Source organism: Drosophila innubila (genome assembly GCF_004354385.1).
Source record: "Drosophila innubila isolate TH190305 chromosome 3L unlocalized genomic scaffold, UK_Dinn_1.0 0_D_3L, whole genome shotgun sequence".
NCBI lineage: Eukaryota > Metazoa > Arthropoda > Insecta > Diptera > Drosophilidae > Drosophila > Drosophila innubila.
Genome location: NW_022995376.1, coordinates 9,785,428 through 9,796,844, shown reverse-complemented (window position 1 = coordinate 9,796,844; position 11,417 = coordinate 9,785,428). Strand labels below are relative to the sequence as shown.

The 11,417-nt window shown below is 37.6% G+C and overlaps 1 protein-coding gene across 1 annotated transcript; it reads right to left on the bottom strand.

Moving 5' to 3' along the window:
* Positions 1-2,819: 2,819 nt before the first annotated feature.
* LOC117788688 (protein spaetzle 5) lies at positions 2,820-9,901 on the bottom strand. Its single transcript, XM_034627522.1, has 6 exons — positions 9,617-9,901; positions 9,440-9,543; positions 9,160-9,210; positions 7,235-7,483; positions 6,661-7,182; positions 2,820-3,449 (listed from the first exon to the last, which is right to left on the bottom strand). Exons 1-6 carry the CDS (start codon positions 9,686-9,688, stop codon positions 3,281-3,283), a joined length of 1,167 nt encoding a protein of 388 aa, XP_034483413.1. The 5' UTR covers positions 9,689-9,901; the 3' UTR covers positions 2,820-3,280.
* Positions 9,902-11,417: the final 1,516 nt, after the last annotated feature.

The window sequence follows — 11,417 nt, the reverse complement described above, 5'->3', positions numbered from 1 at the left end:
TTTTTGTAAGTCTGTTGCACAAGTCGCGATATAATCATAGTACTCTTATGGCAATAAGGGTAGAAAGCAGCAGGCAACGGCAACAACAACAACGGCAACACTTCACCGCATGCGGCAAGGCAAAAAGGAGCAGCAAAAGTTCTGTCAGAGGAGCTGAAGCTGAAGTTGAAGCTGATAACTGGAGTTGAAGCTAAAGTTGAAGTTGAATGCACGCGAGTCATTCGGCTCCGTCATCAAGGACCCATCCGGTCTATGTCCTGTGAGCAATGCTCGCGAGCAACGTTGCTGTTGTTGTTGCTGCTGTTGTTGCTGTTGTTGTTGCTGCTGTTGCTGCAAAAAAAGAAGAGATCTTTCTGCGGCACAAATGCACACGTAATACGAGTAACGCAAGCCAAATGCATTAACAGCCAACAGCAGCAGCAACAACAACAACAAGCACACACACTCACACATAGATACACACACACACACTCACACATGCACATATTTATATTTGTTCCATTACAGCCCTGCTGCTGCTGCTGCTGTTGTTGTTGTTGTTGTTGTTGTTGTTGCTGGCGTTGTTGTTGCTGTCGTACGAGTTTTGAGTTTTCCGAAATCATGAAAGGAGCAGATGTTAAATTTTTATACACATCGCAGCGGCTGCCTGCGTCGCAGCCAGCGTCAACGTCAGCGTCGGCGTCAGCGTCAACATCGCAGTTGCTGCTGCATTATTATTGCCCGCTGTTGTTGCTGCTATTGCTGTTGTTGTAGTTGTTTTGTGCGCTTTGCTGCTTCCTTTGCGCTCTATCCTACTCTCTCTCTCTCTCTCTCTCTCTCTCTCTCTGTTTCTCTGTCGTTGCCAGGCAGCCACAGCCACAGTCACAGTCGCATTTGTTTTTTCGCTGGCAAAAAGTTCAGCTGCTCCTCAATGGACTTGGACCTGGACCTGGACCTGACTGTGGACCTGGCTGATATCTGCGAACTGAGAGCTGCGAACTGAGAATTGCAAACTGCGAGCTGAGCGTTGTTGATGACGTTGACCGCTTCGCAGTTCAAACAGTTGCAGTTGTTGTATTTAAATCTTAGATTCGATTGGACTTGTTGTTAGTTGCAGGCTGGCATTTTAATAGTGGCAAATTTGTAGTCCTGTTGGACGTTGTCCCTCTGCCTTTGCATTGTCTTTGCATCTATTGCCATTACCTGAGATTTGTCAATGTCGTTCCCTCCTCTGTTCTATGTCCTTTACCTGGATTTGAGTCTGACGCACTGCTGCGTATTGGAACAATGGTTTTCCATTTCGTGATGCTAATCATTGCTAAAACTCAATGCTCACACTCACACATGCATAGCACAAATTATCCCTCACACATACTCACACATTCTCTCAGTGTAGCCACACAGTGGGTGGATATGTCCGACTGTGCCAGTTGGTGGTTCCATTTCGAGATTCTTACTTCGCATTTGTCAGATTTACACAACAGGTAAGGAACCAAGGACAAGGCTGTTGCACCTTGTCTAGTAAATTGTTTTGCTATTAAGAGTTGTAAATATATTACTTAACTAAAAGGGTATACATAAAGTTTATATGTATAAAGTGACATATTAAATAAAAAGAGAGCCTTCTTATTGTTAAGTGAACAATTTTTGAGCAACATTTTTAGCAAATTTGTTTTGATTTATGCTTAATAGGAATATTAATGAGTTCAAGATATTTCTTTTCAATTACTGTCAACTATCTTTAAAATAATAGTAACTCTTTAGAAAGAGTCATCTTAAATAAATAGAGAACTTTCTTATTGTTAAGTGAACAATTTTTGAGCAACATTTTAGCAAATTTGTTTTGATTTATGCTTAATATTAATATTAATGATTTAAACTAATTTTTTTTTTTAGAACTGTCAACTATCTTTAAAATAATAGTAGCTCTTTAGAAAATATGATATATTAGTGTTAGTGCTACTTAAAGCTGAAAAGTATCTATATAGCATTATTGAATTTTAAGTAAATGTATCTCGAAAGCAAAACAAATAAATTAAAGTTACTTAAGCATAGTTTATAGCCATTCCTTGAATTGAGGCTGTAAGTACATAAACGAGGGCATTGGAAAATACTCTTCACAAAGCCTGCTGCAAATCCTGTGATGCCATCAATCGATGCTGCATTCAGCCCTCCAATTGTCCCATCCATCGATGCTCGGACCCTTTTGGTTTGGTTGTGTTTCGTTTGTGTGTTGCGTTTTTGCGCGTGACACCTGATGTTATTTTACGATTATTGTTTTTGGATTTATGAAACATAATTCCAATTGCAGCAGCAGGTGTTTGTCAATGTTGTTCTTGGCTTGTCGCTGCTGTTGCAGTTGCTGATGTTTTTGCAATTATTATTTAACAGCGACACACCGAAAATTCCATTAATTACAAAACCACAACTGCCCAGAGCTCAATCATCTAATTGATGATTTGCATATTGCATACTGAATTATTACTATGGCAATTTGAGAGGTTGAGAGATTCAATCCATCAGATATGAAATTATGATAGTTTATTTTCTAGTTACCTCTTAAAATTGACAGAATTCATGTAATGTAAATAACTCAATTCGTATTGAATAGAAAATAAATGAAAATATGTGTACGGAGTAGACTGGAAATTATTCTTTTATGATTATAAATGATTTAATAGTTGAAAAATTAATGAAAAATTTAAATAATGTTAACTAGATACTAAAAATAATAATACTTTGAATTAATATCAAATTTAATGAAAACATGTAATATTATTATCTAATTAGATACTATAGTAAATACCCAACTTAATGTTTTCCCAATTTAAAAGCAGCGATTTCTAATTATTTCGTTCGTTTATTGAATAGAATTTCCATTATGCTGCCTTGTGTTGTTTTTTCTCTCTATCTATGTTTTGTGTTTTTGATTTTAAATTAAATGTAAAACTACAGTACATGTGTGTATGTGTATTTGTGTGTGCATGAAGTGTGTGTGTTGTTTTTTTAAATTTAGTTATCAATTATGTGCTGCAAAAATCATTTTCATATCGAATTTCAACGCTCAATAATTATGATGATGACAGGCGGACGTGGTTGAATGTCCAAATGATTCTCCTCGGATGCGGATCGCAACCCACAGAGTTAGCTCTATCTCTGTCACTGTCACCGCTGTCCCCCTGTATTGCTGTCTCTCTCTCTTGTTCACAAGGGACATTGGGCCAGTTCCGGTCCTGTCGCTCCTGTTGTTGTTGCTGCTGCTGCTGCTCTTCGATGTTGTTGTTGTTGTTGTTGCTGCTGCTTAATTTGCGGCAATCGTGCAGACGCAACAACTGGGAAACCAGAACGTGTCCGTGTAGAGATTTTGGCCATTGCCCTGCAGCGCAATTAAACGTTTTTGTACGAACTTCTGCTCGCACCTGGAGTTATATCCATTGGGCAAGTCGCACAGGTTCGAGCATGTGTTTGAGCTGTAACGGCAGGAAAATTATAACAACAGAAACAGAAACGGAAACAGAAAACAACAAATGCTAAATGCGAAAAATCAACAACTGTAGAAAATTTAGTTGTGGGCTGAACACATAAATAAACGCGAAAGGTCCAGAAAGAAACAACAAAAAAAAAATATATATAAAAATAATGGAGGAGAAAAAAAGGTTTGTGAAGCGCCGGCTGCAAAGTTGAAAGTTTAACGAACTCGTTAAAACGGGAATCGTATGTAATTGATAAGGAGTTGAGGCAACGGTATTCTGGCACTTCTGGATCTGAGCCTCAATCCCAATCCCAACCAGCTGGTGCTAACTCCTTACACGCTCTCTGGGATCTGGGATAAGATTTATGCGCCAGTGCGTTCAGGTGCTCATTTGGTTAAGCAAATTGTGCGCTAAGTACTTGCAACTGTAGAAGGGGCAGGAGAGAGTATGGGAAAAGGGACAGGGGAGAGTTATGAGAGAAGGGACGGGGGACAAGCGGCAAACAATTAGGGCACGCATTGACCGACCCCAGCTATACAGAGATGCATATACCTAATGCAGATCTCTCTGCACCGGCTCTACTCAACTCAGCGACAACTCAGCACATTCGTCGACTCGTCACCCTATTTTTACCTCTGTTTGCGCTTTTTATTCCACTGCCCTGAAAGGTTCGAGTTCGAGTTCGAGTAGCGCACGCATCACAGAGGCAGCAACATCAAACTGGGCAAAAAGGGGAATGAATGTCACTGGCAACAGCAACGGCAACGGCAGCGGTAATCTTGGTCTCTTTTCGGGGTGTTATAATTCGTTTAGCGCAATTATGACACAAAACATAACCATGCACATACCCATGCTACTACTTGCACTTCTGCCCACGTGCCCATGCCCATATTCATGCTCATACCCATACCCATTGCCATAGGGTATTGGATAGAGGGTTCCCCTAACTAACCCGGCAGCACACTTTACCACAAGGGGAACCATACACTTTTTTCACGCTGTCCTGCTGCGTTCTGACTGCGGCAGAAGGGGCAGTTGATAACGACACCAGAGCACTGATTACAAGTGTTATGTCACAATTAATTAACGACATCATCTATGTTAAATCAAATAAAAATAATTACGAAAACAAGACCAAAAAGAATTACAATGATCTTTAAGGAAGCCCAAATAAGATAAAATTTACATTTCATGGAGAAAATGGACAGTGACCGAAAGCATGAAAAATGAACAGTGATGGCAAAAAAATTATATTTTTCAATTTTGATACAGAATTAATTTAGAGGTCAAAACAAGATAAAATTGACATTCCGCAAGAAAATCGGTTAAGATTTGACAAAGTTATGACAGTTTAAAGTTCTAAAAAAATGTCAAGGGGAAAGCATGGAAAAACTGGACAGTTGACCGAAAGCATGGGAAAAATTGACAGTGAGGGCAAAAAAATTATTTATTCCAATTTTGATACAGAATTAAATTAGAGGCTAAAACAAGATAAAATTGACATTCCGCAAGAAAATCGGTTAAGATTTGACAAAGTTATGACAGTTTGAAGTTCTAAAAAAATGTCAAGGGGAAAGCATGGAAAAACTGGACAGTTGACCGAAAGCATGGGAAAAATGAACAGTGATGGCAAAAAATTATATTTTCCAATTTTGATGCAGAATTAAATTAGAGGCTAAAACAAGATAAAATTGACATTCCGCAAGAAATTTGGTTAAGATTTGGCAAAGTTATGACAGTTTAAAGTTCTGAAAAAATTTTCAAGGGGAAAGCATGGAAAAACTGGACAGTGACCGATATTATGGAAAAAATTGACAGTGATGGCAAAAAATTACATTTTCCAATTTTGATACAGAATTAAATTAGAGGCTAAAACAAGGTAAAATTGACATTCCGCAAGAAAATCGGTTAAGATTTGACAAAGTTATGACGGTTTGAAGTTCTGAAAATGTGTCGTGGGATAAGTATGGAGAAAATAGACAGTGACCGATAGTACGGAAAAAATTGACAGTGAGGGCAACAAATTACATTTTTCAATTTTGATACAGAATTAAATTAGAGGCTAAAACAAGATAAAATTGACATTCCGCAAGAAAATCGGTTAAGATTTGACAAAGTTATGACGGTTTGAAGTTCTGAAAATGTGTCGTGGGATAAGTATGGAGAAAATAGACAGTGACCGATGGAAAAAATTGACAGTGAGGTCAAAAAATTACATATTTCAATTTTGATACAGAATTAAATTAGAGGCTAAAACAAGATAAAATTGACATTCCGCAAAAAAATCGGTTAAGATTTGACAAAGTTATGACAGTTTAAAGTTCTAAAAAAATGTCAGGGGGAAAGCATGGAAGAACTGGACAGTTGACCGAAAGCATGGAAAAAATTGACAGTGAGGGCCAAAAATTTTGTTATTTAATTTTGATGCAGAATGAAATTAGAGGTCAAAACAAGATAAAATTGACATTCCACAAAGAAATCGGTGCAGTTTTGACAAATTTATGACAGTTTGAAGATCTGCAAAGTTTCATGCGGAATATTCTTTTGATCATTATTTGGTCTCTAACCACATTTGAAAATAAAAATGAAAAACTGAAATATTTCATAGTCATTTGAGATTTGTTTCCGCCATAACAAGCAGTGTGCAAGCAGTAAACATCACAAGCAGTTGAAACTGCTTGGTATAGTACTGAACTGCTTGTTATAGTGCTTAGCTCAGACACACACCTTAATCAAAAAGATGCCAACACTGATTTTAAATTTTAAATAAATAAAAAAAAACAAAAAATACAAAAAAAACGAGAAAATTCCAACAAAAAATCTGCAAAAATTTAAAAAATTCTAGCTTCAAAATTAATAAAAATTTCAATTTAGTTGAATTTTTGTAGGTGCATTTAAATTTTTTTTGATTAAATTAGAACAAGCTGCCAGATCGGTAAATTCTGCAGAGTGGCGCCTGTTTAAAAACCATATAAATTTGTTATTGTGGGCAGATTTGTGCAATTTTACCAAAAATATTAACAGAAAATTAGTTGAATATATTATTGAAAATAGCCAGACTTCCAGCTAATAGCAATTTTGAAATTTTCTAACAAACGAACTCCGAAAATAATCAGAGCTACCAAAAAAATAGCTAAGTTGGCAACAGGGAACAGTTGAATATTTATATTATTGTATATTTACCCCTAAGAAGTTGGCTAATACTTACGCACAAAGCTCCGCCTTGACCATTTGACGGGCCGTATTCTCCTCGTTGACAACAAACATCCAATTGCCACGGGAGTTGAGCGCCGCTTGTGGCGTCACAAACTGTGAAGTAGTTTCACAGAGTGTCGAACGCGTCGAGCTCTGACGCTTGGTGCGTACTTTCTTTTTGTTGTGGCTGTTGTTGTTGTTGTTGTTGTCGCTGACACCCACAATGTCTAAGAGATCCATATTGAGCGTTACATCACGAGTGCTGCGCTGTAATTCCTTCTCCTTCTTCCCCTGCTCCTGCTGCTCGGCCATTTCCCTTTTGACCAGCTCCTGCTCGGCGATTTCCCGCTCGGCTATGACCTGAATGGCCTTCTGCTTGAGACTCAGATCGCGAGCGAGACGTTTAAGCCAGAGTGTGGCATTGTAGGGTGTCTTGCCCGCATTGTTGTAGTACAGCTGAGTCGATCCCGGAGCTGATGCTCCTGCGGTTTGCTGATTCCCCTGACGGTGACCCGCCGATGTGTACAAGAGATAGCTAGAAACGAGATAAGTTAAGATTGGAGTAGGTAATGTAGGGAGCTACTCACGTGGGCGCTTCTGTTGAGGGATTGGGTGCAAAGAGCGGGTTGCCTGCCCCACGATGTGGCACACCGCCAAAGGGTGTCTGATAGCTGTAGCCATTAAAGTCTTGTCCATTGCCAAAGTCACGCTGCGGAAATATATACTTGGGATCATAGAATACAGATGTGACCGATGTGAACTCCTCCCAAGTCTCGTCAACCAGCAAAGAGGCCGCCTCGTAGCCCCATTTACGTACGAGACTCTTGATGAGATACCTGCAATGTGAAGACAATGAGACCCTGAGATGAGCTTGTTTGTTAACGATCAACTGATCCGCCCCTTGAGATGATGCAACAGATCAAATTGGGTGGATTGCTTTGTTACTTTTTGTTTTGGTCTCGCTTGGGAATTGCCTGCGAAAGAGGAAGATCATCGTGCACTTGTCGACATCATTCAAATTTACAGAGACTTATGCAACGCACAAACAGACTGACAGACGGACAGACGGACAGACTGACAGACAGTCCGACAGGTAGGCTGATAGGCTGTGCCTTTAAATCATGTTTAATATGCAGACAGACAATATAAAAAGCTAACTACACATACAGTTATTCATAAATTGATATGAGTACTCGCACTAAAATTATATGTACTCAACACTTCTTATCAGCGGATGTGCATCAAAAATGCCTGTCACGTGCCACAAAACTGGAGGTGAAAACGGCCTCCGGCATTTCCCATACGGAATTTGGTTAATAATTTTTTTTATTTTTTTTTTATTATTACTTTTTGTTGGTTTTGATTTTTTGAGTGTTGTTTTTTTTTCTCTTTTAGAATTATGCAACAGCCAAATTCCATGGGCCTCATAAAAACGACTATTTAATTGCTGAGACTGGCGCCAAATTGCGGCCTTAACTGGCGTCGGGCTTATCATAAGCATTAACATTATCATTATCATTGCGTGTAGTCGCAGCAGCTAATGCACATTTTATTTAAATCGAAGAAATTTTGTCTAAAAATAGCAACACAAATGGATAACCACACCAGACTGACCACAAGCCCAATTCAAATTTATTTGAATATGATGAAAACTGTGGAATTCTTGATGCAGCGACGTTTGGATGCTCTTTAAATGCTTTATAGAGGTAAACGAGTTAAGAAATATATACTCCATAAATTATATATATTTTAACTCACTTTTTATCACATAAATGAAAACGATGATAGTCAAGTATTTAAACGAGCTAGAATTTAAAAGTACACTGATTGCAATTACAGCCACATATTTAAAGATGCAAATAAATAAATTATTATGAAATTTAAATAAGAAAATTAGCTAAAATTGAACAGTTAGAAGTGTTTTTATTTTTCTGAAGTTAACCAAGCTAATGTCATAGTTGTTAGACTCTTTGTTAGCGCATAGAAATGCTAAGTTATTCAAAGAGGCATTCATAAATATTCGAGAAGCACGCGGTGCGTCGTCGCAGACAAAGTGTCTTGAACTGTCAATTCAAGTTTATTGGGTCAAGGAGCTCTGCCAGCTGGTCGAGCGGCATAAAGCTCAGCATCAGCATCAACATCAGCATCAACCGGAGTCGCATCTCTGAGTACGTGAGCTGGCGTTGCGGAAACAGCAGAATCAGTTAGTTAGCAACTAGCACCCAACAGGTATATATATAATAAGCATAGTTATGAATGTATTGACAATAGATGCTTTGAATATATGAGTATGTATGCGAAATCAAGTTTCTGGTTTTTCGGCAGCTCGAATTAAATTTGAGACCGCTTCGAAATTGAGTTGACAAACATTTGTTTGAAATGCATTTGCATTTATTTGTTTCTTGTAGTTTCCTGCTGTTGTTGTTGTTGTTGTTGGCACATTAAGTGTGTTATTTATGTGTGTTGGCATTGTGTGGCCATTAGCCGGCTCTTGGACGAGCTGAATACTTACGTGGGATAGTTATCGACATGCTCGCAATAGGTTTTGCCGGGCCTGGCACAGCTGTAAGCCAGAATGTATATTATAAAACGAATCTATAGACATATACAGTTAGACAAGTAATTGTTTTGACGAACGAAAAAGATGACATATATTATTAAATTTTTTTAAAATAAGTAATAATGAAATAAATTGAGTTTGATTTTATTTTTTAAGTTATAAAGAAAGTATTTAAATCTTTTTTCTTATCAAAACATTTACTTGACATACTGTAGGTATTACTTGTACTTACTTGGGCGTCTGTCCTGGCGGCGCTGGCAGAAACTGGCAAGGCGGAGCGCCATATAAGCCGCATGATGGCGGTGAGCTGAATGCGACTGAAGTACAAGCTAATATCTGCGAGAATGAATTGGTTTTGAATGGATTCAGTATGGCGATAGGGGAATGGGAGGGAGAATGGAATACTCACCACATAGGTAAAGAGAATACCACTAAAACTACTAAAAGTGTGGAAACGGAGATGTGTAATACTCTTTGTCATTGTCAATTCATTCGTCGTTGGGTTTTGGGGATTTGCATTTGCATTTGCGTTTGCGTTTTCGTTCAGATTCAGATTACGATACCCAACTTGATCTGACTTTAGTTAGTTTTGTTTTTCTTGTTTTTTATTTTTTTTTTTGCCAGCAGCGTGATGTCAGTTTTGGCTGATGAGCTAAAAGTGAGTGTCGGTAATGCTTGTTTAGGGAGAAATTGCAATAAATCACTTAATAATGTACGTATTAATTATACTAAGTCAACATATTTCTCTATTTGTTTGAACAGTATAAAATTAGCTTTTTAACAAACAAAGCAGTGTTGTTAAAGAGCCTTTATGTTAATTTAATATATGTATAATTGATGAAAGATAAAAGAATAATTCCCGAGAATTTTATTGCTGCAGATATTCTATAAACTTTAACTTTAGTCAGTCAGATTCCATTTGGTTGCTCTTTAGTCAAGCTTAGTTCGTTTAACTATTGTTTTTACTATAGTTAGACATAAGATGTGCGAAATCTATTAAATTTTAGTTATTATGCAATCCAAATACTTTAGGTTTGCTTTTCATAACTTTTCGCAGCTTAGAGTTGTCTCGGAAAATGGAAAACTTTACGCTGTTTGTTCTGCATAAAATTGCAATATGCACAATGACAACAACAGTAAGTGTTTTCCACACATTTTAAAGCACTCAAAAGGTCTTTAGGTTTTCAGACGAGTCGAAGTTGGAGTTTGGGACCCCAGTGATGCTAGTTTTGTTTAAGACGATCGAGTTCAGTTGAGGTTGTCTCCGAGTCAAACAATCAACATTTGCTAAAATAAATTGCTAAAAGCGAAAGTGAATACCCGGTACTCCCAGATCGGTCGTAAACTTCCAGACAACTTGCCAACACAATGCCACGCCCCTTAAATGCAATTGCACTTAGCAGTAGTTGTCGGTGGGCGTTTTAATTGCCATCTTAAATGCTAGCTGGCAGACCTCTGATGTCAATATTTAACAAATGCTTTCAATTGCTTATCTTTATTAAGATTAATATTTAGTAGCTGTTAATTGATAGCTGTTGGATATGCAAATGAATCACAGCTTCGATTTAAATGGTTCTATAAATAAGTTAAACGTAATTTGTGGGCAATTCCATATGGACTTGCATGTTTCAAATTGTATGATTTAATTATATATTTTCAATTAAAAGTCGGATAAAATATGCGTGTTTGAAACATGGAAATCCCCAGTCCCATTAACCGTTACTAATTCAACAGCTACCGAAAAAATAATAATAAAAATAAATATTAAAATGATAATCAAAATATAAATTCAGCGAAGCTGAAAGCTGCTCAAATCAAGAGCAAAGCAAATCAAACAATGCGATACGAGGAATGCGATATATAAAAAAAAAAACAGAAAACCGGATTCCGTGACAAGCCAGGCCAAGTGTTATAGATCCATAAGATCAATAAAAAGCAAACTTCAATTAGATTCAGACAACAACAAGTTGAATAAGCCACGTCATGTCATTGCGTTTTAATAGAATTTTATGCTCCACAAAAGACAGACACCTGTTGAATTTGCCTGTTCTGGGAGTAGCTGTTGTCGTAATGTTGTTTGTCTGATAGGATTTCCGGGATCGTTGAGCATGGTCAAGGCTTAGGCTGTGGCGTAAACATGGACAGTTTGTCACTTTCGTTTTTCATAAATCAATCAACTATGAAAAGCAACAACATACACAAAAGCCACA